Raw genomic sequence first — 22516 nt, forward strand, 5'->3', positions numbered from 1 at the left:
ATCGTTTAGCACCAGCTCATGATCAAAAAAGTTGAATAAATGTATTTACATTTAACCAGTTGGGGTCTGGGAAAACCAGCAATACTCCAAGGCTACTTAAAGTACTGCTGTGCATTATACAGTTAAATAATCGTATTCTTCAAAACTACATGATAAATACAATGTAGAAATCATAGAATCATAGAGACAAAGCATTAGCACAGTAAGGTGAAGTAACCTTTTTTTTTTTTAGGTACAGGTAGATGTTCACACTTATTATTTTATTTTTTTTATTTAATTTTTTTATTTGGCTGTGACAGCATTTTCCGTTAAACAAACTAAATACCCAAATGAAACAAAACCAAAAAAAAAGGAACAATGAAAACCTGATTAATCAGACTTACCACTCCAATAACATCAGTACTAATACCAGTATAAAACATTTGTTTACATTTACTTGGAGAACTTTAGACATGTCAATGTGTAGTCATGAAAAATTTAGCAAGAATGGAAAACAATGATTACAACACCCACCTTCAGTATAGTTGTCTTCTGGAAGCACGGACAGGCAAAGAGAAAGAGAGGAAGACATTCATTAAGCAGCATGCAGACTAGTACTGGCCATTGCATGTCGTAACCATGCAAGGCATTAAACATCACATGCAAGTGACCTACAGTATTGTAACTCCAGCAGGAGAAATGCTGATTTTTGTATAGGCCTTCATTTTGTTTTTCCACCTTTTTTGCTCGTACACTGACCTGGAATACAGGACAGATTTGTAACTGAATGAGCTCTTCTGAATACTACATATAACTTTGCAGAATTAAAGTCTTTCAAGCAAGACTTTGTTGGCAGCATCACTGCTAAAATATGGAAGAACCCGTATTGATAATGAGGTAAAGGGGGGTAAGGGACATATTTTGAGGTTTGAGGCCAGTTCATCCTGATGCATTAGTCTCACTATAGTCGTTTTAAAATTCAACAGACTCAGTGGAATCTGTGTGCAGTGTATCATAAATCTGCTGTACAGTACATGTGATGTAATGCACTGCAAGAGAAGAACATATAAATACATAGATTTTACTGTGGTATGGCAATGCCTCTAAGGCTACAGAGTGGGCTGTGGGGTCTTGTGACTGCAACTCCATACAGGTGATTTGGTCACAATACTGAAAGATATGACCAGTGAGAACATTTTAGCAATGCAAAAGGAGATTGTCTCCCAAATAAAGTTGTCCTAACAATAAGTCAATCAAAGGGAGGTTTGTGGAGGTGAGAAAGCTGTCATGTAAAATCTGTCACTCTAATACAGGAGGCAGAGAGAAGAATTACATGTTGGTAGACGAATAGCCAACAGGTGAGGTATATGTCATGCTAACAGAGGAAAAAATAAATTGCTCTGATAAAATGTGGTGACTGGAAACATGCAAAACCAATGAAATGAGTGTGTTAGGGCCCCGCTGCATATAAAAAGAACAAAATCGTCAGTCAGCAGTTCTATTCATTATTGATTTACCTGGAGACTGATTAATAATGATAGCAGAAATACACAAAATGGTATGAAATTAAAAAGAAAGATGATATTACATTATTTTGACTTAATAAAACAGTCATGAACTGACATCACTGACAATAGCATGCAATGTCTAATCAATATTTGGACAACAAAAAATGGTCCTGTAATCAATCCAGTTACTTTAACCATGCAGCCAGTTGGGCACAAGGGCCCAATTTCCACTACAAAGTAAACTCCTACCTCTTTAAAATGGTTTCTTGCCCAGATTCAAGCGATTGTTTGACCCAAAACTTACCATCACCACTGGTTCCAATTCCAAATCAGACACCATGCACAAAAATCAATCCAAATCATCATTTTGTGAACAAATTACAAGGCAATAAAACAGTGCACTCCTTTAGGACCAATTTTGTAGGTTTGTGTAAAATCCGCTTTGCATATAATTTGTAGTAGCTGCAGCATAATGCGAAATACTATCATCAATTAAAGTAGCCTCATTTTTTCAAGCTCTTGAGGAATGGGGAATATTTGGTGTATTATTTTTGAAGTAAAATATAAATTGATTTTCACATATTCCTTTCACTAAGAACATTTAGAGTAGAAAAATCAGATTCTAGTTTGAAAGAAACTAAAAAAGTGCACTTTGTTCACAAAAAGTTTGCTTGATGATGAAAAGCACACTGCTGGCATTCTGACAAGGCAAGCATGAGGCTGACAGTTGCAAAGTGACCACATGAGAAGAGAAAAGTAAAAGAATCAAGACCATTTGCTGACGTCCACACCCCCATGACTGAAACTGGCTCTTTTCACAACGACTAAAAAACCATCCCACTGCATTTCACTTCAGTGAGTGGCCTATTTATATAATAATATATAATATCATATTATAATATCTATAATAGAACACTATTATCATAGTTTGCTTTGGACTGAGTATAAGGTTATTGTGCATTTAATACTGTGTTATAGAGCTTCCCTTCCTCTAATTACTGATGATCAGAGGCATTTAGACCAGATTTAGATGAACAATGATCCATTTATAGTTTTATTGCATTGCAGTTTGAGAGGCATACAATATATAGTATCCTTATCACATTTTCTTCACACTAAGAGAGATGTACACACAATTTAAATCCCAAGGGAGGAACAGACATAAATATGAATGGAAAGTTTCTAACTGTGATGCATGAGAAAACAGGAAATAAGTGCTCAGAGTATTTGATTTGATGAAGGATTATAAAACAACCATTTATGCAAATTGTGTTCAGTACAATAGTAGTATAAGTAATTCTTTTGCAATCTTCAGTGGCCACACTACATGAGGTTTCAATTGGTAGTGTTCTGAAGAAAAGAAGCTTTCCTCTAACAGCAGTGTCACCTGACTGGAAGCATTAAAACAGCCCCCGTATCACACACACGCACACTTTCTTTCACAGATGTACCCAGCTGGTTACTTCCTAATCCAGAGACGTAAATCCATTTAATCCCCCTGACAAAGTGATCCCACTGCTATTGTGCTGGTAACACTACACCAAAATGCACTCAACTGTCTATCAGACGATCTGCATCTCTGATGGGTCTTGCGTTGTTGATCATGCACATGGTGTATGGCTTATGGAAAATAATTACATTACTATTCAAACTGATGCCTCGCTAAATTAAACATCTGGTGTGTGACTGCAGAGACAAATCATAGATGGTAAATAAATCTACAAATTAATTTAGTTTCATTTCCTGCAGACATGATTCTACTGTGAGCTCAAATCTGTGACAACGCCAAAGTGACAGTCCGTACAAAGCCAATGTTCAATGCACTACTATGCACCGCACTGGCTGTCATCAGCCAGCTTGATAAAATGTCATCAAGACATCTATGTCTGCTCTGTGGTGTGTCTGAATGCAGTTGAATGAGGAGACATGGTAAGAGCAGGGCGGGATCAGGGTGACACTACATTTCATATGAAGGAACATGTGTCACATTCACTAGACACAATGTCCTGCAATAGATGTAATTCATTTTTCCCTTTCATTTGACAATTTTAGAACATCCTTTCTGTCTGAATCAACCATTTGCCCGATTGCCGTTCTTTAGGTTTATTGGGATCCTCTCTGCCTATTATTCCCTTGTTTCAGCTTTATTTTCTATATTCTTATACAGTATTCAATTTATAATTTAAGTAGTATTTATTTTAACATCAAGCAAATGTTCCTTTTGTGAACAAGCCTAAAGGTAACCCAATTAAAATTAAATGATTGCTGCACGTGAACCCTTTTGATTACAGCCACAATTCTGGTCTCTATTGAAATAAAACTCTTCTATCAAAAAATCTGAATAAATATAAATCATATTGAACCAAATTTTGTGTGTTGGTTCCTGCCTATTTTCTTTTTTCTTTCTTTTTCTAAGCTCTCCGTTTGTCATAGTGATATTTGAATCGTGAAATGGTTTCCACAGATAGAATCATGAAGTTTTGTGCTTTCAAACTATGTATATTTTGTCAAGGTTGCCTGAAGATTCATCTGTATGCCATCACAATGCAGGCAACAAAACCCACAAAACTTGTACTGAGGCTGCTGCTTGTTAACATCAGGAAGATATTTATACTAGTTTTTCCCTTCATTTTTTACTCAAAGACTATCATAGCTGCCTTTCAATAATTGCTTTCAGTTGAAAAATTATTTCTGCAGCCTGTTCTAAGAGAGTCTAATTGTGTGTATAATGTAGCAGCTCTTAAGCAAATGGCCCAATCTCTCCTAAAAAATTGTGTATTTAAAAAAACTAAAATGTGAAAGTAATTTTACCTCAAACTTTTAATAATACGTTTGACACCAAAAATGGTATGTGTGTTCATGTTCTGCATCCACAGTAGATACTATACAGTCATTATTCAGGGACCATATCTGACTTTTTTTTCTCTCTCTTATTTAGTACACTGGTCAGTCACTTGAATAATATGCATAATATGTTAAATGTATAATCAATGTAATTAAATGAATAGAAGTAAAATGTTAAATAATGTTCAGTGTTATGAATTATTAAGTAACTGACACTTCCTAATGAAAGCAGTTCAAATCCATCTTAAATAGCCTCAAACTGAAGCAGTTTATCATGCCAGCATTGCTTTGAAAAACTAGGTCAGCTACCACTATGTTTCATTGTGGAAAAGCAGAAACTCCCATTGCATTACACTGAATATTTGGACATTCATTTAAAAGGTGCTGCAGAGAATGTTGCAGGTTGACGTCAGTGGACTGCACAACTCGGCCTGCAACTTTACAAAAGAGGGTAACATAGCAAGTTTCTAGGTTGCAGCACATCATTCACTGCTGTTCAGAAGCTTTAATTAGTAAGTTCTGATAAAGACAGACTAAAGACAGACTACTCCTGCACAATATCTACTATATTACTGACAGGCCATTTCAACTGGAGTCATCTTCTATATCATTAGGACATCCTAAGATCCTGCATAGGCCTATAAGTAAGCCTTAAGATCCTACGATTCCCATAATGCAACTCAATAATGTCTTTGGAAATATCCACCAGAGCCCCAGTAGATGATATATAATTGTTTTCTCAAACTGAGTAGTACTCAATTTGACAAGTAAACTCATAACACTGGTGGAGAGCCTCTTTAAAATAATTTATTCAAAAGAATCATATAGGACATTATTAATCTAAGGACACTAATGACATCACCATACATGCAATAACAAAGAAGAACAGAAAGCACTGAACCCATCACCAGCTCATAGATTTGAAGAATAGTAGCAGGAAAGCTGCTTTAACATGCCGTGTTGCAAAGGCACTTTAAGGGAAAATGTAAAAGCCTTGCAACAAAGGTCAGAGCTACCAGAGGATCGATTTGTTGTTAAATTACAATTTGGAGCAAATCAACAGTAATGAGTATAAGTGAGGGCTCATCTCTTAGTACCACGGCCTAAACCTAATGCATCTAGCTACCAGAGGAGTGTTAGTGGCATTACACAGCCCACCATCTCCCTCATTATCCTCAAGCTACAGAAAGAGTGGAGGGAGAGGCTATTGGGTTGAGTGGCCGCCACTCCGTTAGAAATTGATAGCTCCCACAGCTGTGGCTGTACTGCACAATTTCTACTCTCACTATCTGAGTCGGTCATCGGTGCCACAAGTACACTTTCAGAACAATGCACCCTTCATATCACCTCTTTATAAGATCACCCTGCTGACACTGGAGTCATCAAAATGGTACAGTGTTCAATTCTTGCAGAATGACAATTGGTGCACAAGGACTTTAAACATCATCATACTGTAGACCTCAGTTAGTTAGTATTTTTTACTTCTTGACAGCTACTTGCAGATACCAATCAAAGACTTTAAAGTTTGACATGTTAGTTACGGTAGATGAAGAGATTGTACCACTCTTGTGTATGTCCAGTAAATATATGCTAAAGCCAATGGAAAGTTAGCTGGGTTTTGGAAACATTTAACCTGACTCTGTCTAAATGCTAATGATATATTGACCAGCATGGTTTTGCACATTTTTGTACGGATTAAACAAAAAAGTATGATGTTGTAATTAGTGCGCTTTAGATACACTAGTAGGCAGATTTTGTGACCTTAGTTTCTCCCTGTTTCCAATATTTATGCTGAGCTAAGCTAACTGGCTGCTGGCTGTGTAGCCTTATATTTAACACACAAATATGAAAGTGGTAACAATCTTCTCATTTCCTTCTCTGATTATCTGCCAGAAATGGAACAGTATTTCCCAAAATGTCAAACTACTGCCAAAATAATCAATAGAACTGCTGCATGTTTGCTTTCTTGGAACAATGGTCACATATAGCCAAAGCATGTTATCTAATTTTAGCAATTAAATATACTTAAAGAGTGTTAGTGATTCAGGACAGATGGTGTGTGGACGATACAGTCCAATCCAGTTATTTCCAAAGAGACAGCCCAAACATAGAGGATTGTGGGAGCAGATGTGCTGCCGACCTTACCATTCTTATACATCTTGTGGGTTGGATTTATCCAACAGGATAATCAGAGCAGCTTATACAGTAGTTCTAATAACCTTAATCCCAGGATTGGAAATATCTAGGATAGTATTACAGATGTGCAGTAAATCTTTTTTTGCAATGCAGTAGCTGTTTAACTTGAGTACTAGTCCTGGCAAGGGAACTAAAAAATCGATGTAGACTGCAATGTGTAAGTACGGGCTCAGCTTATTTGTAACCTATTGTAAAAGAAATCACAGATTCATGTTGAAGCAATGTGTACCAGTGTTCACCGAGCACCTTTTCTGGCTAATAATGCTCAGCAATTGCTTAGGTAGTTTCAACTCATGACTCCCACTGTTGATGAATGACAAACAACTATCTGAAGAGTGTCTCTTCAGCTAAAGTTAAAGAAAGGCACCAGTAAAGCACAGTGAGCATTAAATACAGCTAAAGCCCTAAGTACTGTTAACAGTAGCTGCATCTTTTGCCACCAAAATCTGCATTGACCATAGTACTGTAGAATCATCTTATTATTCAATTCACTGTCAAATTAGGGGTAAAGATAATGATATTTCAAGAGGTTACACTTGTTTATTTGTAGGCAGAAAAACCCTCAAAACGTGACACATAACCTACACTACATTATAGTCATGTCACATTTATTTGTACTATTGCAGTCACAAAGGGCTTCAAAGTCACGAAAAAATGTCCCTGAAAAGTGATTTGTCTTCGCTCTATCATTAGCATGGCAGCTTTCAAATTATGACAGTGCACTTTTGACTTGTTTTTTAGTACTTCAGACGACTCTCATGAAGGATGACACCCAACCAGAAGCATCAAAGGCAACTTATGTTCAAAGTGAAAATATCGTCCACAGCCTGGAATTTAAAGAGGCAAATTTTAACCTCGAAACAGGTTTATTCTTTATCTTTGTAGGGGATTTAAACCATTCAGATTGCACAGGAAACCTGCAGCAAGTGAGGGAGTGAGTTGTTCTTCCACACAAAATATAGGTATGAATACAGACGTCATCTCAAAGAAGTAAGATGTGTTTAAAGACAAAGTTTTACCAGGTGAAGACACGACTTTGTGTCAGTGGATAAGAGATAGCAGCATTCAATCAGTGAATTATGCATCTCATGATACCCTGAACACCATATGCCAGCTTAGCATGCTTCAATAACAAAAAATACAGCTCAGTTTAATATGAACATGTGTGTGAATATGGTGTGGATATCTGGGAGTGTTTATCTGTGCTGTGGGACGAATCCCGTTAAAGGAGGAGTTTGGTGTCAAAGAATTTCACAAACACCCTTTGACAGTCAGAAGCAGTTGTATTTAAACAAGGCAGAAATCCTCCGGGAAAATCCCTCTAATCTTTTGATCCCAATATCTGTCTTTGGATTCAGAGACAGCAGTATACTATTAATCTGCTTTTGTCTGAGTGAAGCTGCAGGAGGCTTCTAGACAGAATGACACTTTCAGAGATACGGTGAGGTCACGTGGTTTGTGTTTATACAATGACGGACGTGCCTGACTAGGAGCGCTCATTCAAATCTAGTTCATCTTCCTGTGAAAGAAACATATATACGTGAACATTAGAAATCTACTGAGCCACTTAAAACCAGGTCATCAGAAATTATGTGTCATTCAGATGGATCCATCCATAAAAACCATCAACGTGTTGCTTTTGCATCCCCAAACACATGCAACGTATTCTAAATATAAGCTAAGTTTACTAAACATGTGTTTACATTGTTTTAATACCATGCCTGATCATTTATTCTCTATAAATACTTAATTTTATGTATTAGCACAGGAAAAATAACATTAAGATTAGCCACAGGATAAGTCCTAATACTGTAATTGCATTGATTTATCTATTTAAGTAGCTAAATTCACAGACTTGCACCATTAACAATTTTTTCTGTCAGATTTCCTTCACTTTGGTTGTTCAGGCACCCAGTATAACCCTGGCCACTCCTCCACTCTGTTGTTGCTGTGTGAGTGTTAAGTTGAATTGTCCTTGGGGATACAACTTGGCACAAAATGTGCAGTACCAGCTTGAGGCATAAAGCCAGCCAACGTAAACCGAACAGAAATTTCACTTTGAATTGATTTCCCTCTTCAAACAGAAACACATAGTGTTCAGTTGCAGTGCAACAAGTTCTGTTTTGGACAGCTGCTGCAGTACTTACAAGGGTCCAGCAATAGTTAGGATTCCCAAAGTATTTATTTGGTGTATTGAAAAAGAGATCCTCTCTCTAATTAATTGACATATGAAAGAATCTGTCATGGGTATCACAGTAGCTAAAATGTTACACTGAAGCTGCACTAATCAATATTTAAGTAACAATGCATCAAAGGGCAATGTATGATGTGAAAGAAGTCGCTCATTGTAACAGTTAATTATCACAACAAGTCTGCAGTTTCCACTGTTATAGCTTTTCTTTCAGCTCGTTGTTTGGTTTTATGGCCCAGAAATGTACTATTTTTGGGCCCAATCTCATCAACCTCATTTACACACTGCAGTCAGCTATTTTCATCTAAATAATTCCGATAAACCTGTTGTATGCTACGTGCTCATCATCAAGCAAACATAGTTGATTTAGCTGCTCGAGACAGAGGCTGCTAAGGGGAGATGGTGGAGACTAAAACAGAGCTTAAAGGGGAGATATTTGAAAGACATATGACTACAAATGAAGTTTAATGTTGAACACATCTGAAAGAAAGACATTTTAACCAGCTCAACCAGACTAGGCAAAGTAGCAAAAGTAACATTTACATAAGACTGTAGTAATGTGCCCTGGGCAAAAATATCTTGTTGGAACTAAACTTGCTAGATTCACAACTTGAGAACTGGTTTCCTTCTCCTTGGTAAACCAAGTACTGTTATTGTTAGTAATAGTGTTAATGTAAAACATCACCTCTAATCTAATCAAAAGGTTGCCAAATACATCACATTTCAAATTCCACTTGCAGGATATTTTGCTAAGAAATGCCATTGCCACTAATTAAATTTGTGTAATCCAGTCAAGGAACCCGTGTCATTAAAAAAAACATAAAATTGGCCAATGGCATACAACAACGATCATAAAAATACATGTTTTCGCATGTTAAAGTCACGATGATCAAGCAGCAGCCTGTGATTCAACCCTTGACTAAAAAACACTGATGGCACTGGTTCTAATCAGACACCCTGTTGCAATATTAAGCTTTCTGAATCAGCATATAGCTGAGCTACTGGAATAAACATTAACCTTGAGATCTTTTCAGTAGCTGTACACAACCTTTTGACACTGTAAGATCAAACAAATTGCTGTGGGAAGAGATTCAGAAAAAGTATTTTCTTAACCTGAAACCTAAAACTTTAGTAATTAAGAATCAAATTTGCTGTGGAAAAACATCCACAAAGACACATTTAAACACTGAGCACGTGCACAATGTGAACACTCAGTTCACATAACCAAGTGAGCTGACGATCATGACTCAAATGTGAAAATAGGTGTGACATAATTTCACTTACTGTAGGCTACAGTCATTCTTAGTACCATGTCATCTTTCATTAGCAGCTTAATCAGCTGGCTTAAGTTGACTGTCTGTCCTTCAGAGTGATGTTGGGTTCAGGGATTTCTAACTATATCTGTACAAGGACCTAGAAGCTATGCTCTCAGCTAAAATCATAACATCAAAGTGCAAGGCAATCACAGTTATTTACTGTCAATGTGAGTTATCGCTTGAATTACATAATTCACAAAATGAAAAATAAAATGCTGTACAGTCTTAGTCAAGGTCTGCCCTACTTTATTCATTTATTTATTTATTTTACCAGGACTGATTTATGTTTAGCTAATGTGCAATGAAATAAACAACATCATTCCATTTTATCAGGATAAAATATGGAGCTATGCAATGCATCTATGTTATTTCCCTAATGAGAAACAAGGGGACAGATTCTGGGAACTTACTGGCCATAGAAAAGTGCATTTAAATAATTGTTTTAACCGATCAAAGGGATTTATGTGTGTGTGTGCGTGCGTGTGTGTGTGTGTGTGTGTGTGTGTGTGTGTGAGGTCATTCAGTGTGCAAGCTTGTGGTTGGACTGGGGAGAGTTGACAGGTCTGGTGGCAAATCCTGTAATCCTTTCATCCGATCAAAGTAATACAACAGCTTTTAAATGATTTAATGGAAAGGTAAATTTTAAACTTCAATGTACTTTGGAGTTGAATCAATGTATGGGCATTAGGTAAACTTATGAGATCTGTATTAATTTCATTACAGTTTTAATGAGATTATAATTTCAACTGCTAAATATGGATTCTGGTTCTGATTGGGATACGTCCATTTATTTGAGCAAGGACACATTTGTAGTTGTTGTTGCTCGTCTCCTCCGTAGAGCTCAGAATGGTGAAAAAACAAAGTAATACCACATTACCTTGGAAGGGAAAAATCTTTGTACTTGCTAGAATAATAAATTATTTGGCAATGGTACAATTTAGATGATGCTTTCATCCAAAGTGACATAAGGTACTGTGAGTTCATACAATTTCAGCATGGATGGTTTCACTGAGAATTGAATCTCTGTGTCTTGCAATGTTAGTGCCATGCTGAAATGAGCTATAAAGAGCAACTAGTCTTTCTTCATTGCAGGCGGTAATATCAAGTTTTATATGGTTTGGTGACACTAAAAACATGTCTGACAGAAACATAAAATTCAAAATGAACTCACAGCCCTAATAGTGGTTTAGTTCAAACAAATGAAAACTGAAAAAATATCACTGATAACCTAAAGCTCACTCTTTTTTGTTACTTAGACTTGCAGGTTTGGCCTCTTATGTATTTATTTTCTTTGCAGGCACACACGCAGAAGGATGTTATAGACCAAGGCCAAACATTTCCATTTTTGCATTTGAACTGGTCTCTCTCCATTCTTTATTTATCAAAGCATATTTTGGCAATTTCAGGGGCAGCTTTTGTGCATTTCCAGCTCTGGCTAGATTTGAAGTTGCATTAGTAAATATTTTTATATTGACAATGGGTCTAGTGTAAATTATCACCCAGCTGTATTCCCCTCAGCTCTAGGGGGATTTATAGCTGCTTTCAGCTTATTGTTCTGGTTTCTATGACTCACAGCTTTAATGTTTTAGTCTAGTCTTGCCACTTTTACAAACTCAATTTTCAACAGGAGAGCGCTATTCTTGGCATAGGCATCCTTGGATAGTTTTGCATTGTATGGTACCTTCAGCTGACAACATAAGCAACTAGATGGTGAACAGAGTAAAGCATTTAGTAGCTAAACAGATTTCCACTATGTAGTTGGTGAACACCAAACCAGAGCTGCAAGAAGACAGAATATTTTACTTAAATTCCAATGAATGCTTATACTATTTCTGGTCTGCTAGATGTGTAATTAGGAAACTAATACATTCTGCTGTAACCACTGAATGTTAAGTTGTATGAATAAAAACCTTTTACACATGTTGTTATACTCAATAGAGGCAGTGGGTTGACTGTGTGAGAGCACAATGTAACTCTAACCGAGTGCCTGCTTGTATGTTTTGTGTAATTCCATCAGACAAAGCAGGATCATAACTGATAGAGGAGTTTCAATCCTGACTATGCTTTGTGGATGCCTGGGTTGATGGGAGTAGACATCTCTAATGACATATCGCCTGTTTGTCTTTGAGGCTTTTGTTGTGTAATCTTGTGGATCTAATGACTTCAGTTTAGTAACCTGTAGTTTATCTTTTATGGTTTGACATGGTAATTCAGGCAAGCTATAAATGATAAGTGAGTAGATGAACAACTATCAGTATGTACACCTTCAGGATGAGTTTTTAGATCCTGACTCTGAGTGTTTCTGAGTGTTTTGTCACCCACCATCTTGAGAATAAGTACTCCATTTAGGGCAAATCCTGAATCTGGAAAAAGTGACTCCTTTGTCATCATCACTGCAAAATTAGGATGAACACTGCAATATTCGGGGTTTCAAGTCCTTTGTTGTTGGTTTTTAAAAATGCATACTTTCTTTAATCATGATTATATTTATTTAGGCTTAGGACATCACGGTGAGTCCATCCAGTCAAACGTCAAGTCAGTAAGCTAGTCCATGAAAGACATGGAGAGTGATTAGACCATATTTCTAAGGACGTTTTGCTATGATATAGTGGCTTTCATCTGCATGACTATAATAACTCTTCCATCTTTCATCCAGCACAAGGATGATATCTTTTACATCATTCATCTTAACACTGCAATAACATAAGCAATTAGTTTTTTCATGGCCCTAAAACTATTAACATCAGCAACCACCCTGGTGTAAAAAATTATGATCTTTTCCTGCGATTTCTTTAATAATGAGATACACTCATCTCTCTCTTTCTCTTATTCTCTCACTCTTGCTCTCTCGCTCTCTCACACACACACATACACACACAAGAAGCAGACGTATGAAAGCACATCCTAGTTTTTAAAATATCTATCTATTTATAATCGAGCCGCCCATAAACATAACCTTGAACACTGAAATATTTAACTTTAACACTTTAACCCTCTGTTTTTACTATAAAGTCGTGGTGACCTTATATCTTCAGAGAGATATCACCCAACTCAAAAAATAACCAAATAAGATTAAGTTGACCCTTGAAAGTAAGTAAGAGTCATGCATTATAATTGAATCTTTAAACAGTAATATTCTTAAAAAAATATAACCTGTTGTTAAGATATTAACGTCAACAACATATTTTTGCTCATGCTTTTCATATTAAGAATCATCAGCAATTCAATGCATTAGTTTCCTAACAAGAGTGTCACAGCTCTCCTGGGATGGCGCTGTTATCAGGCTGTGTTTTGCATACTAAAATAAAAGGTGGCTGCCATAAAATTAGTGAGAATGCATTTTAATTTAAAATACAATAATCTTATAAAGAGGCTGAAACAGTTCTCCTGTTTGGATTTCCACTCCACCATACTGGAACAAACACTACCTTTTCTATAGAGCAAAAAACACATGTCAATTAGGCACTTGTACATCATTATAAACTAATGGCCCAAATAATAGTCAAAGTGTAATCAGCAAATGAATTGTGTCCTCTCTTTATGAAAATACCAGTGCAAATGCAATCAGATCTCTTATGCTGAACCCACAGCTTGGCAATTTCCTTTTAACAAGCACTGCTCAGTGTAATTAACTTTTAACACAACAAACTTTTCTATGTGCTGAAATGTAATTTATATAGTAAGTTAGTGCAATAAATATTGCCAGCACAGCAAAAGACTTATAGTATAGTATAGAATTTAAGAAAGTCCTGGTACTTTAAAATGGTATGAAAGAGAACAATACCACCTGGGTGGCATGTCCTGTTATATTTACTGCCACGGTTAATTTTATCAAAATTAATTCAAGTTGTTTTGATGCAGTATGGCAATACAGCCTCCCATTTCTCACTGATGTGCAGTGGTTTAAATAAACAAATACATAATGCTGCCTAACACTGAAAGCCTGTTAGTGAACTACAGCAACGATCATTCATTCTGTCAGTGCATGAGGTTGGTAAAAGACCCTACTCTTCCTCCTGCTGTATTAACACCATCAAAAAAAAAAAGAAAAATACTGAATACAGCAGAAAATAAAACATAGCCTGCACAGTATGTAGAGGGCATTTTAATTAGCAGTGTTTCATATTTGCCTCAATGACTAATGGCAATCAGATGGAAATATCTTATGCTGTAGTAGTAAGTTATCCAACTCTGGCCTAATGAGCTTATTGTTAATAAAAGATGTATGTGTTTGAATGAAGATACACGAGCTAATGACATGGAATGTAAAATAAGGCTCATATATATATATATATCGTAGCATATGTATATGTGTTCATGTCTTATCAGAATCTGAATAAAATAATTCCTCCCCCATCGACTCGGCCTGACTAACAAGCCTGCTCCTCCCTACCACGGCAGCAAACTGCCAACCTGTGACAAGCTGCACTAAATGCCCTGAATACATTTTCATTACAAACAATAATGAATGAAATGGGAACTAAAAGAGATCCTGATATTATGATCACAATATTTGGCCAAGGCAAAGTGACACTATTCTCACTATTTTCAAGAACCCTATGTTCTCTTTGTGTATTGATTACCTGTGTCTGTAGCTCTTTTATTCTCCTGCATTACACAGCTGATTTTTCTGTGTTACAGTTATTAAACGAATAGCCGCACAGACATGAGGGAAGTAGTGGCTCAGTTATGCTACAGTTGTTTTGTTTATTTCTAGAAAATGATATGATGATGATCATTAATCTGTGTGCTTAATGGCAAGCTGTAAGTGGCAACGTAACCAACTTTCCGAATCTACTGGGAGCTTTTTATACTGTGCGAAGTCAATGATATCATTCATGTTTACTCCATTTCTCTTGTAGATGTTTACTCCTGCTCTTGCATTTGAGGTAAGCCATCGGAGATGATGTTTCAAAGGTCAACCCATCCCCATGGAACTTTTTGATAAGAATGGAAGACACCTTTGGGGATGGAGAACACCTGCATGTTTTGCTAATGAGGCCTTGCAGGAGATTTGTTTATTAAAAACAACTATAGCTGATCAATGGCACACACCAGAAGACTTAAGACAAACATATGGCTTTAGCCAAATAGAGGAAGCAATGTGTTACTTACTTAATTAATGGTAATTACAATAAGGGGCTTGCATTTATTTCATTCAATCCATATTGTGGCTGTCTGGAATGATAGAGAGGACATGTTGTACCGACTGTATGGTCTAAACTGAACTGTCTTACCTTCACTGCAGTCCTTTCCTTGGAACCCCGTCTGAGAACAGTCACATGTTGGTTCATCATTAATTAAACTGCAGACTCCTCCATTTAAGCACATGTTGGCTGTACCACAGACGTCCTTTAAGACCCCTTCACTGTTGACCATTTCAGACTCCGTGTTGTTGACCTTTATGTCTGTTATCCATCCAGTGAAAGGCAGCTGATCCTTGACTGCAGATGATGTCAATCGTAATGCCACAGATCGTAATTCCGGTGGTATTCCACCAACAAACAAATGGCTGAAAACAGTCATATCCCGTCTTTTTGACTTCACCTCCACCCATTTTGTCTCACTGTCCACCATTAGGGTTGTGTTCTTAAAGTTTCTCCTTATCGTGACTGTGTGCCATTGGCTGTCATTGACCGTGGTGTCAGACACGACGGTTGCAGGGTCGGCACAGAAGATTGAGAAACGAAGGCTGAGTTTACCGTTCAGTATGAGAAGTTCTAAAAAGTCACAGAATCCCTCATCGTCGAAGTAAACTAGGAGCCCATGGGAACTCTTTGTTTTCATATTAAAGCTCATTTCGCTTTCGCAACATGCGTTCCACACTGGAAATCTAGCCCACTGTCCCTCAGCACCTGTAAATTCCATACAAGTGCCTATTTCTACAAAGCAACAAATGAGCAGCCCAACCCATATGATATGGGCACCATGTGGCTTTAGTAAAGCCATTGTGTGATCACAAATTCTGCGTGGGTGGATAAGTACTGGAGCTGAATTTATTTGTAGGAACCTTTGCTTAAACAGGAAAAATGTTGGGTTGACTGTGAGAGAGTAGACTGGCATATAACGGACTGTCTATATGGATATACAAGAGTGAACTGATGCATTGTAAGTCATAAGATTAAATGTTATAATTTATTCGCATAGCAATAGGCTTGGCCAACACTTGTTTCCTAGAGCAAATACCATTACCTCAAACTGTCCAGGCCACTGGCCAAACCTCTCACTGTTCGCGCCAAAATCGTTTGAACGGTTTAAAGGTCCTCTCTGCCATGACTATTTAGAGTGAAGTGACAGGGATTCAAATATCCATTGGGCACACTCGGTCTAATTTATGTAATTATGGGAAAGTCCCTTCTGGTGCCAGTTAGAGTGTGCACAGTTTCACTTGAGTTGAAATGGCAGCTTTAATCTTCATGTTCATGCCAGCGTTCTTTGGCGGGTAACTGGAAGCCTTTGCTCGGGGCTTTTTACCCTGTATCCTCTGTAGCAATGAGAAAAAATGCCATATGGAGCCACGATGGCTGATAAGCTCAGCAAAAGAAGCAGTCTGTCTGTCAAGACAGTCCTCAGTCCCAAAGCATTCTGCAAAAAGAAAAAAACAAATTTGATACAGAATCAGCGTTTTCAGCATATCCATTTCCAAATCCACTTTAGCCAAAATCTTAATCAAAAGTCGGAGTTAATATTGTGATTAAGGCAGAAGCACAGCCAATCAAACACTTATGTCCAGAGAGGCCTTTATTACAACAAACACAAACGTATCATTAGATTAATATCAGCAGGGCTTTCCAGGAAGCACACAGCAGCAGAACAGTATCACTGAGCCACGCATTACTTCATCTCAGTGGATAAGTATTGAGTCGAAGACATCTTTGCATGCAGACTGCACGTGTTCATGCACGAAAAGAAAAGAAAAGAAAAGAAAAGAAAAGAAAAGAAAAGAAAAGAAAAGAAAAGAAAAGAATCATCAGTAAATTGCTGCGCGAGTCAGCATCATGAATCGCACCCAGATGTTCGCACGTCTAAAATCTCAGTCACTCCAAAAAAGAAAAAGAAAAAAAGAAAAAGGGAATGGCTAATTAACAACTCTCATTTTTTAAATAGATAAATCTTACTTTTGCTTTCACTCGTTACAACTTCTGCAAGCGTGAATTAGCCATTATCAACAGCATTCCGATATACATAAGGTTATTCATTGGCCTGCCCTCTCTTGAAGACCTAACATGAGAAAAAGTGCGTCATTTGATTCACAATGGTCGGTTTGTGTAAGACGAAACAGTCAGGCTGCCAATGGGTCTCTCAGACCCCAAAATGTGCTCTTCATAATATCTGCCTCGTCACTATTTTTCACTCACTTTTCCTTCAAAGCCCCAAACGCGTTAATTATTGAAATAAAAAAATTAAAAAAGATGACAGTAGCCTGGTTTAGGAATTAGTTTGCATTTCAAATAAGACAAAATGTAACCGCTGTATACTGGCTGTACGTCGGCTTTACTTATGTACCGCACTTTAAACATCTCCATGAACACCAAATGTGATACATACGAGTAAGATATTCAAATGATCCGCATGTTTTCACTAAGATGTGGGATAGATCCTCACCGCAATTTAGTATTTTACCAAACTGGGACATCAGCTCATCAATAATATGCCCCATACCTTAACATCTTACCCTGGATGACAGCTGTAAAGGGCGCACTATAATTAGAGTGTTATTTTATGCCCTTATCTGCGGCATTTTTGCAGTCGCTTACAACTATATCATGTCTTGCTAAAACAAGATGCGGCGTTTATTATAATTATCATTATTATTATTATTATTACCTTTGCGCGTGCACATCTACTTCTACGGGACCCTAAATAGTTGGCACGAGAGAAAAATGCGATTTCATGCAAAGCACCGCGGGCTGAGCTCCTGTAAGGCACGACAGTCCATATTTTCGGTTTGTTTGAGAGCCTGTATCTCAAATCCACTCTGGCGAAACCCTCGCATCAAGATCTGCTTTCAAGTGAATCACAGCATCAGAGAGAACGAGAGAGAGAGAGAGAAAGAGAGAGAGAGCGGGAGAGACGGGTCCACTTTCACTTTAACTACACTGAAAAAAAAAAAACCCTCACAGGCTTAATGTTAAAAAAGAAAATGCATTACCTTGAATACAACGTCCTCCAAGTTTGCTTCCCCGATTAAAAACAAACAAACAAACAAAAAGTACTAAATACAAATGAAACCGCCGGATGGAGTAGGTAGGTCGGCAGCGCGGGGCCAAAATCCAGTTATCTTTGTGGAAGAGAAGGTGCAATCTGGTTTCCCTGTTGAGCTTATCCAGCGACTGTCAGGAGCCACAGACAGAGCGTATCACGTGTCTCCCAGTGATGTCTACCGGGGAGGGGCTGAATGCAGTACCTAGGACAGCGCCTCTGCCTCCATAAGCATCCATCCACGGACATTTATGGCATAGGCAACTTTAGAGATAAGGCTTGTAAAACTGCTGTGATTGATTAATTGATTGCACTAAAGACTCTAAACGCAGGGAGGCAGTCAGAGATGGTTTAGGTACAGTTGGAGCTCTGGGGTTGCGTCTTTACAGCAAACTATAACAGCTTCTAGTCCAATATGTGTTTATTATCTTACAAATCGATTCTGTTGAATTATTGCAACTGATCTTACCCACATGCAAAAAAAGAAGAAAGAAAATCAGGGGTTATTATGAGATGAATAAATACTTTTTTATAGCATATTTATTGCGTGTCTTTGAAGTAAAGTGAATAAGTGACTAGTTCATACTGTGTAAATGATAAAATAAATAAGCAAACATATCGGATTCATCACAGTTTTGTATTTTTAGTAGTTTCAGTTAGTTTCCATAGTGGGTTTCATTTACGTTCTAATATTTTAATATAATTTAGTTTGTATTAGTGTTGTATTAGTATTACAGTACAAACACAACACTTTTTGAACTGATTCACACTCATGTAGACATCTTAGTCTTAATAACATGCAAAAGAGCCTCCTCATGCTTGCTGTGTTCACAAATCTGAGCAAACTAACAGTATAAAATGGCATACATTTGGCATACATCAATATTGTTTCAGCTAGTTTTTCTCTTTCTTCTATGTTTAGTCTAGTTTTTATTTGTATTGTTTTTTTCACACCTACTTTTTTAGGTTTTAGCTTTATTTTAGTAAACTATACAAAAACCTTGATAGATACTGCTTTAACTAAGAATTATTTTCTTTAGTTGTTTCTAGTTTTTACCCCCTAAAAATCTATCAATACATATTTGTTTTCACAGTGAAAAGTATTAATGTATTAATGTACTGTATTAATCCAGTATCAATAAAACACTAGAGTGCTTGTTATGTACATGAATGATGCGATTCCTTCTGGGTACTATTTTAAAGATGGGATGATTAACAGACTAAGACTAAACATTCAGGATGTGGGTTGATGACTATTTCAATGGCCATCCTCAGGCCAGCATCTAAAAACCTGGCTGCATGTGAATGAGTAAAGTGAGAATGAGTAGTTTGGTACTACATCAACAAGATGTCCTTGAAAAAGGCACTTAAAGTCTGAAGAAAGCTGATCAGTGGCAGGAAACACTACTGCAAAAGAACAGGTCCTCATAGAATCAGGCTGTCATGAAAGGTCACTTACTGTGCATGTTGTCATATATTTTCAAATTATGTTTTATGAATGTGACAAGCAAATTACTTGCTGAATGTTTTATGCTTTTTATTCTTGTGGCCTTAACATGTGTTGATGTCTTATCTTAACGTAACTTAACGTATCTTATCTGTACTTTCTAAACTCATTTTACAGTTATAGGATATAGGATGATTGTTCTTCACATAGAACAATACAAAGATAATCCATTATAATTTGTTTTTGTTCAATGAATGTTGTACCACTAGACTCTCACCCCACCTCTTCTTCATGTATACCTTACTATTGCATTGTCCCACTTGTCAGAACCATTCAAACATCCACATTATCTGCACAATTTAAATATTAGACCCAGATTTTACATGAAAGATAAATTATGGTACACCATAAGCCATAGGGTACTGAATTAGGTAAGATGAAATCGACTATATTATTTGCACACCTTTCTGTTCACAGAGCATATTAATTAAGCCACTTGATATTAATTTCATGTGCATTTTATGAATACAGTATATCTACCTTTTATCCATATATATATATATATATAAGGTCTCCTGATGCATGTTTAATTCCACACAAGGCAAGCCCTGAGTGAGAATTTGTGGACTGATGTCTGGTGCAATTGTGGTGCAATCAGTCTTTCGATTCAGTGAAAAGCTGCCTTGTCTGTACCATGTGACTAGTAACCTCACACATTTCTGAAGAGCAAGCACAGTGAAAAGACTGCATTGTTGTCAGGTACATCTAAAAATATAAAACAATCCACTTTTTGGCACTGTCTGTCTATATGGTAGTTAAGATAACACACAAGTGTGAAGATTTAAAACACATATTTTATGAATACATGGGGCTTGGTGGTGTTGGAAACAGTTTAAATAATGTAGGTGTAAGACTCAATTTTCAAAAATACCTAGCTCTTCACAAAATGACATTATCAGAAACAAATTCAAAATCTTGACACTTCACAGAAGAAAATGACAACACAATGACATTTTAGGAAAAGAAAATATCAAAAAACTTAACACTTCACAAAATACAATGACATAAAGGAGTAGCAACAAAATGACATTTTTTCTGTCTGCTTATCTCTCCTCTGTCCCAAGGCATCCCCCAGGGTTCTGTGCTTGGTCCTCTCCTCCTAATACACTACATGCTTCCCCTTGGCAACATCATTCCCCACCATGATCTCCACTTCCACTGTTATGCTGACAATGTCCAGCTCTAAATCTCCACCAAATCCATCACCCCTGCCACTCACTCACCCACTCTCTCCAACTGCCTCACTGACATCAAATCCTGGATTCTTCAAACTCAACTGTGACAAATCAGACACGATTATCATCGGCCCCAAATCCCTCACTAAAACTGTTTAGTTTCTGCCTGACCATCGACAGCTCCACCCTGTCTCCATCCCCTCACAGTTGCAACCTCAAGGTCATCTTTGACAAATAAACTCTCCTTTGAAAATCACTTAAACCAAATCACCAAACTGTCTTTGTTCAGCTTAAGAACATAGCCAAACTCCACCCATCCCTCTCCTTCTCTACTGCTGAAACCCTTATGCACAGCTTCATCTCCTCCAGAATCGACTACTGCAACAGCATTCTCTGTGGCACACCTTCCAAAACGTTAAACACTTTACAAAATACAATGGCATGTACAGTATGTGCATGTTGAACCCTTTTTAGAATGTTCCATAAATTAAATAAATGGCTTTGAAGTTAATAAGAATAAGTTCATGATGGATGTCAGATCTGCTAATATCCCCCACTTCCTCTATGGAGTCTATGGGCTAGTACAGGACTAGCTGGCCTTCTTGACCAGTTTGTTAAGCCTTGAGTCTCTTCCTATCTCTCTATGCTTTCCCCTCCCCGGCAGATGATACTCTGTCCATTCTTTATATTGTCATTGCTTTAACTCAGTGGTCACCCAGGGTTTGTTGTTGGAGAAACTCTGTACCTTCCTGGTACGCCCAGTGTTCTCAGTATAAAACTTGATGTAGTCTGTGATACAGCTGGTCATACTTTTAATGTCCTCCCTGTGTCATCTGCAGAGCATTTCCGTAGTGTTTGGAACAGTTTCTCAGCTTCACTGGCCTCCTCAGACCATTTTCTCACATACCTTTTGGTTGGGGGTGAGGGATAAGGTTAGGGTTCGGTTGTGATCTGAGAATCCAAACAGGGGAAGAAGTGAAGAACTGCATGTATCCTTTAATTCATACTGCATGTTCTCCCATTTCACAAAATCAATTTAAAGGCAGAGGTTGACAACTTGACAAATACATATCTTAAAAACTGAGATCATAAACTGCAGGCTATTGTGCTGACATCATGTTGAAAATGTTTGTATCAAATATGATACTGTAGGCATATAACATGATTTACTTCTAAATCTCTCAATCATCATTGTATAACATTTTATGAAGCAATGTACATCATATCTACCACAATGCTATTTGCACCGTTGTGTTGTTTATTAAGCTCATTAGAGATTGAAACGACAGTGTAAGATATACAGTGGGGCAAAAAAGTATTTAGTATTTAGTCAGCCACCAATTGTGCAAGTTCTCCCACTTAAAAAGATGAGAGAGGCCTGTAATTTTCATCATAGGTACACTTCAACTATGAGAGACAGAATGGGGGGAAAGTATCCAGGAAATCACATTGTAGGATTTTTAATGAATTAATTGGTAAATTCTTAGGTAAAATAAGGTTTGGGCACCTACACACAAGCAAGATTTCTGGCTCTCACAGACCTGTAACTTCTTCTTTAAGAGGCTCCTCTGTCCTCCACTCATTACCTGTATTAATGG

General features: G+C 37.3%; 1 protein-coding gene across 28 annotated transcripts in view; it reads right to left on the bottom strand.

The window, feature by feature from the left end:
- Nucleotides 1-18399, bottom strand: part of LOC104918691 (neurexin-1a) — a 239659-nt gene extending 221260 nt beyond the window's left edge. For 16 of the 28 annotated variants that reach the window (XM_027272885.1, XM_027272869.1, XM_027272854.1 and 13 more), the window contains exons 1-3: nt 18187-18398; nt 15272-16619; nt 514-531 (exon numbers count right to left, since the gene is read on the bottom strand). In XM_027272885.1, the coding sequence (XP_027128686.1) occupies nt 514-531; nt 15272-16097 (844 nt within the window). In that variant the 5' untranslated portion in view covers nt 16098-16619; nt 18187-18398. Of the gene's footprint in view, nt 1-513; nt 532-15271; nt 16620-17861; nt 18050-18186 lie in introns of those variants that run through there. The other 12 variants (XM_027272863.1, XM_027272829.1, XM_027272851.1 and 9 more) reach the window with 5 other exon arrangements.
- Nucleotides 18400-22516: the final 4117 nt, after the last annotated feature.

This window comes from Larimichthys crocea, chromosome III (assembly GCF_000972845.2).
Source record: "Larimichthys crocea isolate SSNF chromosome III, L_crocea_2.0, whole genome shotgun sequence".
NCBI lineage: Eukaryota > Metazoa > Chordata > Actinopteri > Sciaenidae > Larimichthys > Larimichthys crocea.